Source organism: Vitis vinifera, chromosome 17, assembly GCF_030704535.1.
Source record: "Vitis vinifera cultivar Pinot Noir 40024 chromosome 17, ASM3070453v1".
Lineage (NCBI taxonomy): Eukaryota > Viridiplantae > Streptophyta > Magnoliopsida > Vitales > Vitaceae > Vitis > Vitis vinifera.
In genome coordinates, this window is record NC_081821.1 from 3,546,199 (window position 1) to 3,563,992 (window position 17,794).

Here is a 17,794-nt window from a genome sequence, read left to right on the forward strand (position 1 = left end):
GTTTGAGTGGATGGCTCTTCTATTTTCCCGATAACTGTTTGATAGTAATTTTTGAAAGTGTTTTTAGTTTTTTTTTGTATGTCTCTTCTATTTCCCAATAATTGTTTGATAGTAATTTTTGAAAGTGCATTTAGTTTTTTTAATACTTGAAAGTATACAAATTTTTAACTATTAGAAATATTTCTTAAAATCATTATCAAACATATTTTTAGATAGATTTCAAAGTGAATTATTGATCAGTCCAAAAGATTATATGGTTAAGGATTAGTCATTTTAGTATGGTTTAAAATGAAAGAAAATATTAAAATATCGAATTCTTGCCAAAATTTGAATTTACGTAATTAGAAGTATATGGTAAAATATGAATTGTTAAATATGGATTGAAAGGGACAAATAAATAATAAATCTGTCTAATTTTAAATTCTTTAAATTTGTTTATAAAAATAGAAAGAAATAAAAATAAAATAATAGTCTTTTATGATTTTAACAATAAGAATTCAAATTTAATTTTTTTTCATTTTTCATTAATTTTTCTAATTCTTTTCTCAAATTATTCAAATGTAAATGAAGTTTAAGCATGAATAGAACAACTAGTTTTTATTTTTTATTTTTTATTTATTTACATTTTATTTAATAATAAAATTTTAAAATTTAAAGATATCAAATATTTTTTTCAACAAGTGCATCCAGCCAGTACTTTGTTTTAAATATTTTTCAAAAGTATAAATAAAATAATATATAAAAATAATTAAGTTTCGAAATGATTTCTTCTGTTACTTTATTCAAATCCATCTTAATTCTTACCAATCTATAACATAATATCATATTTTAATTACATTTTTGCCACCCGGGTCATTTAATTTTTGCGACAACTGGCTAGAAGGGAAAAAAAAAGGAGAGGGGGAATAGGGAACACACAGGGCACAAATGGCCTAAGAGAAATTGTTGTGTGAAGCCCAAATCTAAAACCCTAGAAGAAGCCATGAGAAGAACTTTGCTGAGAAACGTCTCCCTCTGCACTCGGACTCTTCTCTCTCCCTCCTCCTCCAAGCCAAGCGCTTCTCCAACTCCCATTTCGTCTTCAGCTTCGGCTTCATCTGCTTTCAAGTTCCGATTTTTCTCATCCGAAAATGACTCATCAACAGAAAATCCCAAACCCCTTGAAGAAACCAGCTTGGCCCAACCCCAGAAGAAGGAAGTCTCCATCGATGTTCCCGATGTCAGCAATAAGGGTAAAATTTTCTAGCTTAATCTCTTTTTGGCTCCCAAGGAAATGAGGGAAAAGCAGATAAATAGAAATTAGAATTTGAATGATGTACTCTGTCTTGTTTTGGTTTCTGGGAAGTGAAAAAAAAAAATAATGCTGTATTGTTCTGTTAAGCTCAGTTGTTGATGAAAATCCCGATATTTTAAAATTTTCATTCATTTATATTTTCCTATATTTTCTCATTAACCAAACCACGTTTCTAGAGTTTTTTTTTTTGTGCATGAATTTGTCCAGTTAATTCTGCTGCAGAACGTTGGAACTACCTTCAGTAAGAAAAAAAATTGAATTTGTTTGGTTCTGGGGTTTTGGATCTGATTGTTCTGAATTGATGTTTAATTGCTTTGGAATTAATCTTTAATTATTTTTTGAAAAATACTAAATTTGTTCGTTTTGGGGCCTCTGAGTATCGTATGATTTGCAACTCTTACTTAATCTAGTTGTAAAATTTTTTAAATTAGTTTGTTTCTTGGATTTCTAGGTCATAACTAGTTTGATTTAATTTGAAAAATATTTGGAAAAATTTGCTGGGTTTGAAGTAGGTGTACGTTATTGGAACATGCCTTAATTTCTTTTGTTTTTGAAATTGAATGATTTACATTTAATCCATAACTTGTTTGGTTGCAGAGCTGAAAATGCGGATAGAGAAATACTTCAAAGGTGATGAGGAGGCACTTCCTTCAATTCTTGAAGCAATAATGGCAAGGAAGTTGGCTGGGAAGCACGAGGACACGGATGATGAGTTGATGGATGAACTTCGCCTCCAGCCACTAGATGATGTTAAAGACAAAGATTTTGAATCAGATTTTGAGGAAATCTATGAAACTGATGAAGAGATTGATGATTTGTACAATGCAAGGGATATTGTGATGAAGAGAATGGCGCATGATGAGTACTTCAACATGGATGACCGAAAGTGGGATGACATGATTAAAGAGGCAACTGAGAAAGGGTTTCTTAAGGATACTGGAGAATGTGAGCGAATTCTAGAGGATATGCTTAGCTGGGATAAACTTCTTCCAGGTATGCCAATTTGTGTGTCTTATTGGGTTAGTCTGACAAGAACATTATGAAAATAAATGGTGACTGAATTGTAGCTGACCAACTTCTTTGGTTGATGTTTGTATGAGCTATGGCTGCTTTACATCTTACAATCTAAATACTTTCCACCGTGGTTTTGAGGTCTCCGGGTTTTGATAAAAAGTGGTTTTAGAATCCTTCTATCTGTAGTTGTAGTTGATGCCATGGACTAATGTATTCCTATATGGATGTTATGCTGCCTTTGCTATTAGATGCTTCTGGCATGTGAAACTGATTGTTTCATACTGTAGTTGTCAAAGCGGTAAGAAGGTCTATGTGTCAGCTAGGCAGTTGTTTTGCCCATAACCTGTGTCCTTGAGGAGTTGTCTAGCATAACCTAAAATGTAACTATCATAAATTTTGTTAACTGTAAGTTGCCTTTCAGTGTAGTTCTTTAAGTAACCAACTCAAACAATATGGATGGGGAAATGGGCATGAGTTCTAAAATCATAAAAAAATTGATGAAAATCTTAAAACAATATTATGTTATCCTATTTTCCATGAAATTCTTTTTCCTAGAGTGAATGCATTTCCTGCTTTTTCTGAATAATATTGCAATGGGACTTGTTCCTGAAAGGGCCTGCTTAAAAGTGAGTGAACTCTGAGGTTTTGATTCATTAAGATTTTAACTCGTACCTTGTATTATTTTTCTTATGTCTATTGAGGTGGTGTTTGCTGCTTCCCATATTGCCTTGGTACATACTCCTTGAAGTGTTAATTATGGTGTAACAAACTAGGTGTAATTATCAATGATGAGCTACTCTCTAGAATGTGCAACTCAATCCCTTAAATTATTCTTAACTGGTCATAGTTATCTTGTGTTGGAAAAAAATATTTGTGAGATTGACAACATATTATATTACAAAATGGTTACTAACTGGAAGAGAACCGATTCTATTCATCTTGTGTTACAAGCTTTGTTTTGATTTGATATTTTCTCCTTTTTTTTAATACTAAGTATTTAATTATAAGAACAGTAATACTAATATTCAAATTATTATTGTGCTTTATATGGACCCGTTATTGTAATTGTTCAGCCAATATTGAGCCCACTTGCTTAGTTGAAAAGTAAGTTGGCATGTGAACCTTTTGATAACACCAAGCTTAATATAGCATTGGTTAAAAATTTTCTGAATATTCACAACAATGCAATAAAATTAAAATTTTGGATTTGGACAACAAACTTTGTTAGGAGGAAATAGAAATAATTCAGGAATAAATTTGAATTTTTGGCCAGAATAGAAACAACTAAATTTGGTATTTACAAAATTGGGCGTTCTAATAGTTTTGTATAATTTGGCTGAAAATTTGGATAAGATGTTAATTTTCAGATGAAATTTTGCTGAAAATGAAGAATTTGATTTGCCTAATATTTATAGAAAAGTTTGGCATAGTTCATTGGAGTTGGTACTAAGTTGGGGGTTTAGACTTTTGACTGAATCTCTGTAGGATCTAAGATGCATGGTTCACTTCACATGTTGATTTGGTAGATTGAAGAAAACCGTCTTTTTTATATGTAATGCTATTCTATACTTACCAAAAAAAAAAAAAAATGTAATGCTATTCTATGTATATACAAGCTTAATCTCAGTTATACAGACTGTGTCCTTTACAAGGATGCAGGATATTTTATAGGTCTAACCTTCAATATTGTTTCTTACTGATTGCTTTAACTCCCCAGATGTTGTCTTTCAAACCTTTTTTCACTTTGCTCAATAGCACAAATATCACCATATTTTCCAGAAATTCCTTTACCACAATTAACTACAATTTTGGTAGCATCCAATACATGGTTACCAACATTGTTGTTTTTACAGTATAATTTGTATCCAATGTTTTTCTGATCTGTGAAATTTGGTGGTTAACATTTCACCCTAGGTAAGCATATGCTGAATTTTCTCTAATATGATTTTTATAGATGAGATAAAGCAAAAGGTTGAACAGAAGTTCAACGAGCTGGGGGATATGTGTGAAAGAGGGGAGCTTGAACCTGAAAAGGCTTATGAGCTGTTCAAGGAGTTTGAGGATAAGATGGTCATGGAATGTGCACAGTTGATGGAGGCCGAGGGACCCCCGCAGTTTGATGAGACACCAGAGCCAGACAAAAAATTGCGTTTAGATGATCCACCAGGTGAGGGGCCAATCCTTAGGTGGCAAACACGTGTAGTTTTTGCTCCTGGTGGTGATGCATGGCATCCCAAAAACAGAAAGGTCAAAATGGCAGTTACTGTGAAAGAGCTTGGTCTGTCGAAACATCAATTTCGTCGGTTGAGAGAATTAGTTGGAAAACGGTATCATCCAGGGAGAGATGAGCTTACAATCACCAGTGAGAGGTAATGTCCATTTAATTACTTACTGTTTATTTTCTGATCCATAAGATAACCCCTTTTTTTATAGGTAAATTTTTGTCCCCACTGGGACTTAAACTTGGAACCTCCACAAACCCTCCCTATCCCTTTACCACTTGAGCCAGGCCTCAAGGGCTGCGCTGCAACCTTTTTGACACCCTTAGTGGGTTAATTACTTAAAATTGCCACCAAAAAAAAAAAAAAAATCAATTTTATAGTTTTCCCTTGTGTTCTTAATTATGTTGCTTTCCTTTTGTGAAATGCACCCAATCTAAGCATTCAAGGTCCGGTCTCCAATCTGGCTCTTCACCAGACTTCATCTAAATAATGCTTCAAAAAAGAACTGAATTGCCCACTTTGTGCTTCTCATATGATTATTCCTACGATGCACATTTGCCACCCTAAAGAAAAAAAAAAAAAAATTGTTTTAATCCCCGTTTATTAGAGAGCCCTTGTTCTCAATCACCAATTGATTTTCTCTGCCAATTTACTAAACTTCTTTTGCACATAACTTCTCTAGGCTCTCACTTGCTGACAACCCTCCATTCCTTTACAATACATGTGACTATTTTAAAGTTGAATATGGCTCTTGTATGATTAACAAGTTGTTAGTATAAGCTCTTTGCACCGTCTTCATTCCATTATTTCTAGTCTTGATTGTTTTTGGATGTGGTGTTTGGATAGTTTAAAATATGATAATGTAGCTCCTCACAGGAGTCACACCTTTTTATGATATGTTCTAGCATGCATTATGTACACATTCTTTTAACTGGATTAATATGTTTTTTACATTTCTTCTTTCAGGTTTGAACACCGTGAGGAGAACAGAAAGGATTGTCTTAGGACTTTATTTTCACTCATTGAGGAGGCTGGAAAAGCTAATAAGCTGGCAGAGGATGCTCGAGCTTCATATGTCAAGGATAGACTCAGAGCGAATCCTATGTTCATGGAGAGGTTGCGAGCTAAGACCATGAGATTGCAGGGATCTAATTCTGCAGCTGCTTGAGATTAGTTTTTTATATGGTTTGCTCAAAAATAAAATTCATGTTCGGGACCCCAAATCCGGGGTTGCAAGCAGTCACCTGCCCAGAAAATAGTGGGTTAAAAATGGGTTAAAACATGTCTCTCATTCTATGCAGACGTGAATATGCCTTACTAGTAGCTGGTCTAGTACATTAATTTCTTGCAGCAAGTTTAACGACCCAGACAGCTTTTGTTTTTATTTTTTGTGAAGATTAATCTGGTTGATTTGAAGTTATATGCAGCTCTTAGAAGGAGCAATTTTGGTTATTTTCCATTGTCTAGTTGCAGCTAGTAAACCATCATCCCTGGTGGGGCTTGCAACCTTTGTTCTGCTGATAGGGATTCTTCTGCTTCCAGGAGGTCTCCTCAAAGTTAAGCCCGCCCACCAAAAGGGCCGTCACTGAAGCCCATAAATGAACTGGGGCATGCTCATATGATACTTTTGGGCTGTTAAAACTTGAAAGGATTGGTTGGCTCTAGGTTTTCAACTCTAAAGCACCCTGAATTTGGTTCTATGGCATTGACAAAGACCTCGGAGTGAAGTCTCCGGATATTTTTCTTTATGTGTCCACGGCCCACATGGTGTATGAAGGTCACGTTCCAAAGCTAAATGTGACTTCTCTATCCTACCTAAAAGAAAGATGAAAGGTCCTCACAAAACAAAAAATTAAACAAAAGAAAAAACACCCAATTAAAAAAAACTAAAAACATAGTAAAATCTCAACACTATCAAACTTTTGAAGCCCAGTCTAATTGAGTTGTAAAACATTTAGAGGAGCTTCTCTAAAAGCTGTAGTACACGAGGCCCAAAAAGAGAAAAAGAACGGAATCAAGTCCCATAACATCTTCTCCCATTATCCTCAAAGATCCTTTTATTTCTTTCTTGCCATACCATCCATAACAAAGTAAGGCAAACGATTTGCCAAAGTGTCTTGTCTCTATTCTACCTTTTAGGCTATTGAATCTCATTCCTTCTACTTCACAGGGAAATTAGGAGAAAGGGAAAGAAAACAACTTGGGCGCTGTGGTGATAAGGTTTTCAAAGAGAGTACTCAAGAATCCTTCCCCTGAAGAAAGTCTAGAAACCCCATTTGAACACTGTAGTCTAAACTGCCTCACAGCCCACTGAAATGAAAGCAAGAAGTCAAGGTGGTAAACGGAACACTACTAAGGAAGCGATGCCCTCATGCTTCTCCTCCTCTTGTCCTGGGCAAAACTCAAAATGCTGCAACAAAGCCTTAGAGTTGGCCTGCAGTGCATGCATACTGTGCGTTTCTTGTCCGCTATCCATTGTGTGGTGCTGCATCAAGCTGCCATGCACCATTGCATGGAGGGCTGCAAAGCGCGTAAGCCATGGGGCTTGTTTCTCATCAGAGAAGAGGATTTTATCAGCATATTCTTCGTTTTCAGACATCGATTCTCCGAGGAACAGCACGCAGCAGAGGGGTAGCCTCTCGGCGGGAAGCTGGATTTCAAAGTAAAAACCTACTTAGTTTATCATCTCCTGTAGCTTACTACATTTATTTAGCTCTATATGTTACAAAGCATGGTTTCCTCCATTTGTTTTTTTGGAATTTTTAGAAAAAGTAAAATTTTTTTGTCAAGAATGGGATTCGAACCCATGCCCTTTCGGACCAGTACCTGAAACTGGCGCCTTAGACCAACTCGGCCATCTTGACTTTGATAAGCATCGTAGCAAAATAAACTTTATTTAAAGATTAAAATTTCTTTTTAAAGATTAAATTGTCAAGAGTGTTTATATAAAAAAAAAAATATAAAAATATAAAAATTTATTGAATGTACTTTTCTTCAATTTTTTTTCATACTTATTTTCTTTCATATCTATTTCAAATATATATATAGAAAGAACTTTATAATATCTATATTAAGAAAATTTCAGGATATTAATTCAATTTTTACTAAAATTATAATTTCACCTATTGTAAGATTAAAATACAAAAAAAAAAAATGATTATATATATAAATAAATAAATAAATCAAATCACAAAACAATGAAAGTAAAAATATAATAAGATTAAATTATATGATGTAGTGGGTTATCATGAGTCTTACATTGTGATAAGTACAACTTATAAGTAGGCAGACATGATTTCAATAATACTAGGACACGTCATGGTGATATTGCATTATGATTTAGGCAATGAAAGAGTGGTACCAACCTTGGAATCCGAATTAGGACTAGGATAAATGCATCAAATTGGTGGACAGGATTCATGGGACGGCCACCCCTCTACTATGTACCTCCTTTTTGTGAACCCAGTCACCATATTTCCAACTGCAATCCGATTTTGGATTGCATTTAATGGGTCTGATTCCATTCTATTGGTGGTGAACCTACCATATGTCTACATCCCCTTTTTTTGTTTTTTTTTTTCAGTCATTTAGTGTACCACTAAATATCCCACACCAAACTTCCAATCCTTGTGACAGTCCAATGGCCACAACCGTCCACCATTTCTTTTCTTGCCTGGGAAATCTTTTCTCATTCATTCAGATCCTAATGATAGTTTGGTTGCCTTAGGAAGCTCTCTGGAAGCCAAATCCCCGGTAATGTTAGGGTCTATAGATACTTTTGAATCTATGCTTTCAATCAATATGATTTCAGTTAGGAATTGGAATGAATAGTGAAGAAACGCATCATTTCAAAGGGTGCACTTTTTAGAAAAATTTGCAAGGCCCGATTAGTTCGGACTCTTATCTAAAATATTCATTTTAAATGATTCTCTTTTATTTGTGGATATAGATAAAATGGGTCGTATCTTATTGAAACTTTGTTGTAACTTGTAACTTTATATAAATTGTTTTATCTTTATATTCTCGAATTAACATTGTTAATATTAAAACTTTGCATGTCTCGTTTTTTAGGCCATTGTCATGGTGACTGAGTGTATTTCATCCTCCTGCACTTTAGGACTGTTTCAATGTAAGATTGGCAACACATTTTCAAGCTGAGAGTGGTGGGATGCTGTGATTAATTACTGCAAATTAGCTAAAAACAGGCCAAGATGCAGAGGACCCATGTTCAAGTTTTGGACAAATTTGAAATCAAGGAGAAGAAAAACGAGAGATTAGAGTTGTTACAAGAACAAAATTCACTGCATGATTGAATGGGGTCTTATCTTTCTGGGACCTCAAGAGCATGTTTCTATAGAAAATAGTAGTTTCCAAAGTTGTGAGATCAAACTACCTAAGAATCAGACAAACACTTATAGCAGAAATGCTTATATTTCCATGACAGATAGTCAGTACTACATCCTGAGTTTCTCTGAATTCATGGTTCTTTTCTAGTTAAGCATCATACATATGTCGCTGCTGAAAGGAAAGGAACAAGGTTAGAATGAGGCTTTTAGCTTTGGGAATGGATGAATTGGACTGGGAACTCTCCTTTTCGGGTTTGTGTTAAGGAGTGATGAGTGTAAGGTCATGCACCGCAGGCTGCTCCACACTCAGCGGTACATCCTGCACCGTAGACCCCCGTGTCGGATGCAGAAGCTTTGTCTTTGGATGCACCATCAGCACAAGAGAAGATTACAGCAGAGATTAAGGAGAGAGCAACCAAAGCTAGCCAAAAGACTACATAAGCACCACCAAGGCCATCACTGCCGCCACCCCCACCTCCAGTGACCACCCCTTTCCATGGCCTCACCATCTAACTCCCTTTCTCTCTTACAGAATTAGTAGTCTTTGTTTGTGAAGTGAACGACCCCAACAGGGCACAGAGGCTTCTTATCCTCGGCTTCCTCCAAAAAGTCGAAATTCACTTTAAGTCTAGTCCTCTCTACTTTAGAACTTTATGTGATTCTCCTCTCTTGCATTAGAATTGGCAGGCAATACTATGGAGTTTTGACATGAAGAACATGAGTGGGTCAATAACGCACTATAAAATATGTGTGAAAGGTGTGTGTGCAGACCACTCTTCCTTGTCATAAAAATTGATATTTATGCAGGACAAAGCTACCATAACAGTTGAAAATTCATTCTAGTGACATACAACCAAATCATGATCGTTTGTTTAGTTGCTTTGATGCTGGATTTTTTTGGTGGTCAGCACTATACAACCATCAATTGGCTTAGATCTTTCTTCAGAACACAATTGCTTACCACTATCTTTTTCAAGGTTGACTTGGGGAGGCAAGAACTGGTACTATGTCACACTTTGTATTATTGCCCATAAAAGGTTTAAAATGCAGTGTTTTGCGTTGAGTGGATTCCTCTTAAAGCCAGGCTACTCAGCAGAAAAAACATTAATTTAACTTGGATAAAGGGGTGCCACAAATGAGTTTGGTTGTGGGGGGCAATTAGGAATGAGGTTTTTGCCATTGTGGGACAGCCCCAGAGTGTTGGATCTTACTGATTTCAGTTGGATTTTCTTACATAATTGTTTCACTTATCTCAGTGCTTCCATTTGAGCTTGACAGGTGTCAAAAGAAAGTGCCCAAACTAAATGAAATTTCGCAATGGATGGACCAAAGCATGTGGGAACTCAACCCTATCCTGAACCCCTCCTGGGGTCCTATGTCTCCACCGTGACTAATGTCATTGATATCATTTTACATTTCTCATACTACCATACTAACAAGTCGTTGATAAATCATCAGACAGTGATTTCACTATAGAAAAGGGGGCTTTCCCTTTGGGTAGAAGCAAGCTATATTCCTTCTCTGTTCTGTACTGCATTCAATTCATGAAGTGTTGACTTTGTTAGCATTATCCCAGAAAATCTCCATTCAAAGTCCACTATTAGTTGTCAATGTTTCTCCCTTTCAAAATCAATTTATAAAGGCATACAACACTCACATGCAGGCATCTATGCTTTTGACTAACATAAAGTTTGCCTCTCGATGAATATCTTTTCCATTATGTAACGACTTCTTGGGTTGGAGTTGCCGTATACATACTCTACTGATCTTAAGAACTACAGGATTTGTTGGGAAAAGAACTCCTCTTTCACAATTTTCTAATAACTATTTCAGCAAAGATAAAGGGACTATTCAACTGTTAATTTTGATAACCAGTATTCAAAATTTAGTTCTGGTCTATGAGTTTAAGATTCTCTACTTCCTTTTTTCTTCCATATCTTTCTTCCTCCTCTAGAGGATTCTTAAAAAAATTTCACATATCTACTCAAAGAACAAAGGAATCACAAAGGATGGGATTATAAGCGCCGGAAAACTTGATTTTTGGTGGGAAACCCCACTTCTCCAGAACTCTGCTTTCAAAGTTGGATTAAACTTTTGAAAGTTCTATAAGAATCATTTGAACACCTTTTGGAAATACTGGAAAAGACTTTGTCGAACTTCTTTAGAAAAGTAAGTTATCACTTCTTTATTGCTTTTTGCTTGAAGGGTAACTAGTATTCAGAAATTAGTTAGATTTAGTATAAGAAGTTGGTGACAATATCTACAATTAAACTCCCCCTTTAGCCAAAGAAGAATCTAATGACAGTCAATCTTAATCTCAACGTTGATAGATTAGACCAATCCTTTAGCTAAAGTGCTGTCGTGTTTCAGTGGATTGAGTGGTTTGAAGATGGATGGATACCACCATTTTGTACCAAACATCGACCTCGTTCAGAGCCTTGATTGCACCCTTCTAAGCCTCTGAAATTTCTTGTAAGTCAGACCAAGATATGTTCTGTTAATCTTGGAGAGAAGAAGCGAACAATCTGCAGTAAACCAACTGATATATTTGGCTCTCAAGTGAGTCCAAGCATCCTCCTTTTTAAACCCCAGTCTAACATTGTTTGAAACAGATTTGCGTAAGGTTTATCAGAGTTTATTTTCATACTTTGATTGATTTCAAATCCTGTGACTTTTGTTTTCAGTTTTGCAGTCATATATTTACAGTATTCTTTACATGTAACTTCACTGAAGATATTCATCCCTGATTAATTAGCATCAGAGCTTCCACCACAACAGGGGCCATTCTGTTTTATGTGGTCTTCTTCTCTTTCACTGGTCCTCTTGGAACCTTGTTGAGCAAACTTAGATTGACCTCGCTGAGCATTTTCTTTATCTGTTGATGCATTATGATAGCATGGTGATCAACATCTTCCTCATACCGCTCGTACAGAAATGGCAATGTTTCCAAGAAGAGCACGCCTTCATGCATAATCAACAAGGACCAACTTAGCCACAAGCTCAACATTGGTATCACAGAAAGATCGGGGAAGTCCAAGGTGACAAATCCTTACCAACGAACAGAAGTTTGCAGAAGCTGCAATAGTTTCCCATCACAGACAGAATCCATAGAGAAACAAGGGTCTGAAATCAATACAGAAGAAGTGAAGAACATAAAATTGAAGTCATGAATGAAGATTTGGAGTTCAGTAAGGAGATCAAGCAAGCTTGGCTGATTACAAACCAAAAAGAAGAGTGGTAGGTCTTTTCCACATGAGATGTCGACGATGATCGACAAGAACTGGTTCAATCTTTCATGGAGGATTGAAGCAATTGAGTTGAATGCGTACTCATCTAAAATGATTTCAGGGATCTCAAAAGGAGGCCTGAAGATCAACTCTAAGTTAACATTCTTTTCCAAAATTAAAGGGTAACAAAATGTTCCATGAAGAATGCAATACCATTAGTTAATAGAAAGTATATATGTTCTCCTTTTGATTGATTTAAATGGGAAATTTAATGGCACTAGATGTAAAGAATAATCTGTGATTGAAGATGCTACCATTTGAAATGTTCAGAAAGAGTGCTCCATATGAATAGCACAAGCATTGCTGTGATGAGAATGTGACAAAGAAGGGACACAAAACTGTACTCAACAACCTCGAAAAGAAACCACATGACTTCACTCCCAATCAGAAGTGCAGCCGATGCTATTTTGTTCCTCCATAGCAGCACATCTGCAACTGCAAATTCAATTTCCTAATGTCAAAAACCTCTGAAAACTAACAAATATCCGATGAAAAGGTTAAATATTTTTATGGCATTCTACATCAACCACCATGGTAACTCAAACTCAACTGCTCTGATGCCACTTTTTGCCTCGGATTTTAATCATTTAATCTAAAAATCAATCGGTATCACCAGAGAGATCAAGTCCTATATGGTAATTATTTTTTAATAGTATTTTTATTCTCCAAAGATATAGAAAAATAAGCTTACCAATAAGAAAATAGAAAATAGTTTTTGTTTTTAAAAATAGAAAATATAATGCTTTGAGAAAATATTTTTTAGTTGTTTTCAATTATTTTCACTAATGTTGTTTTAAAAAATAATTATATAAATACGTAGAATAATTAAAAATAAAGCATTACATATTATTTTAAAAAACTATTAGAAAAAAAAACTATTTTTCAAAATTATTTTAAAAAACATTTCCTAGGTTTCATCTCACATTCTGATAAACATCATTTTAAAAATAGCGATCGCTACAACTACTCCCTAAAAAACCTAAATGCTTTTGTGTCATAAAAAGTGTTACCCTTTTTTTTTTTTTTTTTTTTCCCTTTTTCTCTTTGTTTTGTCTATGAAAATAAAGGTCAAGATTCTTGTAGTGTAAAGATAATGGTTCTCTTATTTGTAATTCCATTCACGACTTATGATAAAAAATTTGTCAGTAAAACAACAAAATCAAGATTTTTAAACATTTTAGAAGATAACCCGAAAACCTTATTTACCATAAAAAAAAAAGGTGATGAAATGTTGTCATTTTAATATTGACCATGCAAATGAAGGTGCATACATGCACTATATAATCAAAAGAAAAGTAATCAAATTAAGTAAACCAAACTGCCCATGTTTTTTTTAATGGGACATTTACCAAATGTATATAACTAGCTGGTACCTGTTCCTCCTCCTAGAACTTCATGTATGGACCTTTGACGACCAAAGAGCTTTACCGGCGGTGTCGGATCTTGCATGATTATAGGGGAAACAGGAAGTCAGGAACTACTCTTACAAAATATGTGTTGTGGGTTTTGGCATTCAGAGATGTATATGTAAACAAAGGTAGGGTTCTAAGCTTGGAAACCAAGAAATGTGGAATGAGGAATAAAGGATTTCTCAATTGTTGGGGCATGGCTTGAATAAAAGGTTGCTTTGCATGGCCGCTACTATAAATATTCAGCTTATCTTCTGAACGTCTGCTTACTTTACGCACCATCGATACATTAGACTTTCCATGTCACCAGTTTCTACTGGACGTACTTCTTGTTTACCTACATCACAAGTTCCATTTAGTTCATTTATTTTTATTTTATTTTTTAGATTTTTTTATTCATTTATGTCTTGATTATTGTTTTGGACTCAAACTTTTGATTTATGTTTAAAATTTGAATTTATTATTTTCTAATTTTCATAAAATTTTCAGCTTTGTTCTGCACTTATCTCCTTCAAGTGGGCCTCGACATGGACCAAATAATGTCTCAACAATGCAGACAAAGGAAACTAGAGACCAACCTTAAAGTTAAAGTATTGGTTTTTCTGGTTGTGCCTCATAACCTTATCAAAGAGGGATGTGGATGTAGTAACACTCATAAGATAACCCAAAGAATGAGAGGTATATACCTTTGAGGGAGAGGTTAAGGTTTTGTTTGGGAAGTATTTTCCATCAGCATAGAAAATAAAACATTCATAACTCCGTGATCTCAAATAAGTGTTTTTAGAAAATAGTGTAAGTTGTTTTCACTTGTTTTCTACATTTGTTTAAAAAAATAAAAAGACATTAATACTATGTTTAATTTTTGGATAGTACTAAGAAAAGGAAAAAAAATGTAAAGAAAAATATTTTTTTCATATTTTGTTTCACTATGAAAACTATAAAAGAAAATCAAATATAATTAAAATTAGTTAAAATTTTGTATATTTTAAAATTATTTAATCTATATGATGAAGAAAAATAAGTAAAATAAATTTTAAAAAACATATAAAACTAATTTACCGACTTTAAATATAATTTTTATTTTTCTTCACTTTTTTTTTCTATTTTTTTTATTTTATTTTCTTTTTCTTGTATTTTTCCTCAATGTGATGCCTTCTGTCAATTTCACCTTGTTCTTTTCTTAAGTCTTTTGGTTCTTTCTTTTTTAGTATGATTCCGTATTCGTCCGCAGTTTTGGTCAAATTTGTGGCTCCTCACAACTCTAAAAATAAACCTGAGAGAACTTTTCTTCTTCCCAAACCAAGCGAATGCAGATAGCTCTACATTTGAACGATGCATTATTTGAATAAATGATTTAATTTTTTATTATATAATATTGAAAGTGAAAAAAATAAAGAATATGTTTAGTAATTACATTTTTCTATAAATTTTGATAATTTTTATGATCACAAGTGATGCTAACATTAACTCAATTAAAAAGAACATAATCAAGTAACAATGAGTATAAACATAAATATTAATTTCTCATTTTTTTACTTGAAAATAAGTAAAAAGATAAATCAAGTCCACAAAAGAAAACACTCAATTTAAAACTTTGAAACAAGTTTTTTTTTAATATTATTATAAATTTTTAAGAAAAAAAAAGAAGCTTTTTTTGGAACAAAAAATTATTTTAGAATGAGTTTAAAAAAAGAAAGAGAAAGGCTAAAAAAAATTAATAAAAAAGGAAAAAGGAGGTTTATATAGGAAGGATTTACATAGGAAGCACTATAAAGCTATCAATATGATGTTGAATAAAAAAGTTCCATTTAGCCCACCTTTTTCACGTTTGAAAAATAGGAACATACTTCATAATTACCATGTTTGAAATAATTCCAAAAGCATAATCATAAGCACAGCCATGAGATAAGAATAAGATGCAATCATTGAGTCATCTTACAAGACACGGACTATGATAATAATATTGAAAATTAAACTTTATCCATACGGCCATTCAAATGGAGAAAGGGCATTACATTCTGGATTATTTAAAGTCAAACCTACTTTTGTCTTTTTTTTGGGCAAAATAATTATTTTATTCCCCAACTCAGCTATTAATGTCTTAGAAAATATCAAATGCTAGTAGGAAAAAAAAAAAAAAAAAAAAAGGAGTTTTGCGCAAAAATAATAAAAAAATAATTCATAAAATAAACCTTTATCAAAATAATTTTTACAGTGAGTATCTATATCACAAAACCTCAATTGGTAACTGCGATTTTGAATTTTTCTTTTAAATGATCATTAGAAACAATATTTTTTTAATATTCTTTGACTTTTTTTCCTAGGATTGTTATAATAGGTGTTTTCGTCTTATATACAAGAATATTATGCATAAATTTTAGGATGACCGCGAGATGTTTATTATAAGTTTTTTTTTTTTTTTTAACTAAATGTCAAATGAGTAATATAATCATATCAGCATGACTTTATCGAAGATCAGATGACGATACAAAGAGGTATAAAACGTAAAGAGACATCTCTTGAGAGGTGGTACTAGGAGAGTCTCACTCTTTTAGTCATGGTATTGAGTTAGGTTGCTTTCTTTTAAGGGTATTTAAATGACATTAATCTAATTTTAGTATTACAAGTTATAATTATAATTAGTAATTATGATTTTAAATTTAAACTTATTTAAAGTCATAATCATTAAAAAATTTCAAAATCGTATTATGATTTTATGACAAAAAAAAGAGAGTAAAAAACAAAATCTTACGTAACGTGGATGTCCAAATGGTTAGGATGGATTAGGTTGCAAATTATTTTGGGAGGAAGTTGATTTTGTGGATTTTTTTTTTCAAACATATTATTTTGGTTCAAAACTCACAAGGGAGGGTATGTGTCAGAACCGTCCAAAATCAACCAGGGGATCTGAGAGAACGTGGGGTATCCTCCTTTTCCCTCTATCTTGAATGAATTCAGCTTAGCCAAATGAGGGCAATTAGAGGGCCCAGCCCACAGCCAAAACGACAGACTCTCACCAATCACTAAAGGAAGCAAATGCAAACCCACCACTCAATGATCAGTTAGTCCTCGATAGAAGCAATTTCCTCAACATCATATGATTACCTCTAAGTTCACATACCCATTAAAGATGATGTCTCGAGCCCGAACGCAAAGTGAGCTGTGAGGCCATGTCTCAAGCCCCTATATAAAGGTTGTGATCTAATCGAGGAGTGGCTTCTTTTACTTGTGACCACTGTGTCGCTTACTCCTCTCTTTAACTTACTTTTCAATATAACTGATTTAATGATGCCTTACCTTATTTCTAATACCATATATCACAATCCCCACTTATGTAGAGATAATATATTTGTTATGTCAATCTCATAAGACTAAATAGACAAACATCTTTTATATAACTAAACAAACTTTTACATTAAATCTAAAATTGATTCTAATGTCATTTGTAACAATCCAAACATGAAGGTCAAGATACCACCATCACTTTACATGAGAAACCCAAATATTTGATATGAAAGTGATCAATAATTGGCAACATGTTAATCATAAGACCTATCTCAAATAGTAATTAAGCTAATCAAAAGTTTCTCGTGTTAAATATATATACTCTTTTTAATTTTATATATGTGTTTTAAAGTAATGATAACTTATTGAACTCGAAGGGAATAATAGCTACATAATTCGAAAAATGTGATTATAAATAATATCAAAATTGATCATTGACTTTAATTTAAAAATTTGTTTGACTCCATAAAAAATGTTTATATGTTTGATCCTATAATCTTGTGAAATATAATGAGAATGTCATATTTGTATGAGATGATTGTAATATTTTATATTAGATATAAGAAAAAAAAATAACGTTATTTATGTATGAACTCTTTTTAACTTTATAGATAAATTTAAAATCATAAGAATCCTTTAGGTTTAGAATAAACAATTGAGAGCGAGTTATTATAATTTTTTTTATACTTATTGAAAATACTATTGACTCAATGTCTCGATATTTTCATTAAATAAATTGTGCAAGCGCATGGTGCACATGCATTTTTTTTATTGGCTGTTTCTTTAACATATGCTAAAACTTACATTTTTGCCCGTTAGGGTTCTTTCATTATTTTACTCCCACCTTGAAATAAAAAGGGCTTATTCCATAATTTTTTTATGACCCCTAGGTTGCAATTTTAATATGGGACAGTGTTTGTCTGTTACACTAACAAAA

General features: G+C 33.4%; 2 protein-coding genes, 1 long non-coding RNA gene and 1 other non-coding gene across 4 annotated transcripts; 2 read left to right on the top strand and 2 right to left on the bottom strand.

The window, feature by feature from the left end:
* Window positions 1-830: 830 nt before the first annotated feature.
* LOC100256054 (uncharacterized) lies at window positions 831-5,982 on the top strand. Its single transcript, XM_002279525.5, has 4 exons — window positions 831-1,232; window positions 1,892-2,287; window positions 4,263-4,677; window positions 5,497-5,982. Exons 1-4 carry the CDS (start codon window positions 983-985, stop codon window positions 5,696-5,698), a joined length of 1,263 nt encoding a protein of 420 aa, XP_002279561.1. The 5' UTR covers window positions 831-982; the 3' UTR covers window positions 5,699-5,982.
* Window positions 5,983-7,313: 1,331 nt separating this feature from the next.
* On the bottom strand, window positions 7,314-7,394 carry TRNAL-CAG (transfer RNA leucine (anticodon CAG)). Its single transcript has one exon. It is a non-coding gene; the product is annotated as a tRNA-Leu (tRNA).
* Window positions 7,395-7,734: 340 nt separating this feature from the next.
* LOC109124291 (uncharacterized) lies at window positions 7,735-9,587 on the top strand. The gene is made up of 2 exons (XR_002032258.2): window positions 7,735-8,283; window positions 8,602-9,587. It is a non-coding gene; the product is annotated as an uncharacterized LOC109124291 (long non-coding RNA).
* A 1,902-nt stretch (window positions 9,588-11,489) lies between these two features.
* LOC100245571 (reticulon-like protein B9) lies at window positions 11,490-13,742 on the bottom strand. The gene is made up of 5 exons (XM_002277041.5): window positions 13,537-13,742; window positions 12,418-12,598; window positions 12,100-12,241; window positions 11,930-11,999; window positions 11,490-11,837 (listed from the first exon to the last, which is right to left on the bottom strand). The coding sequence occupies exons 1-5, from the start codon at window positions 13,610-13,612 to the stop codon at window positions 11,668-11,670; spliced, it is 639 nt and encodes a 212-aa protein (XP_002277077.1). The 5' UTR covers window positions 13,613-13,742; the 3' UTR covers window positions 11,490-11,667.
* Window positions 13,743-17,794: the final 4,052 nt, after the last annotated feature.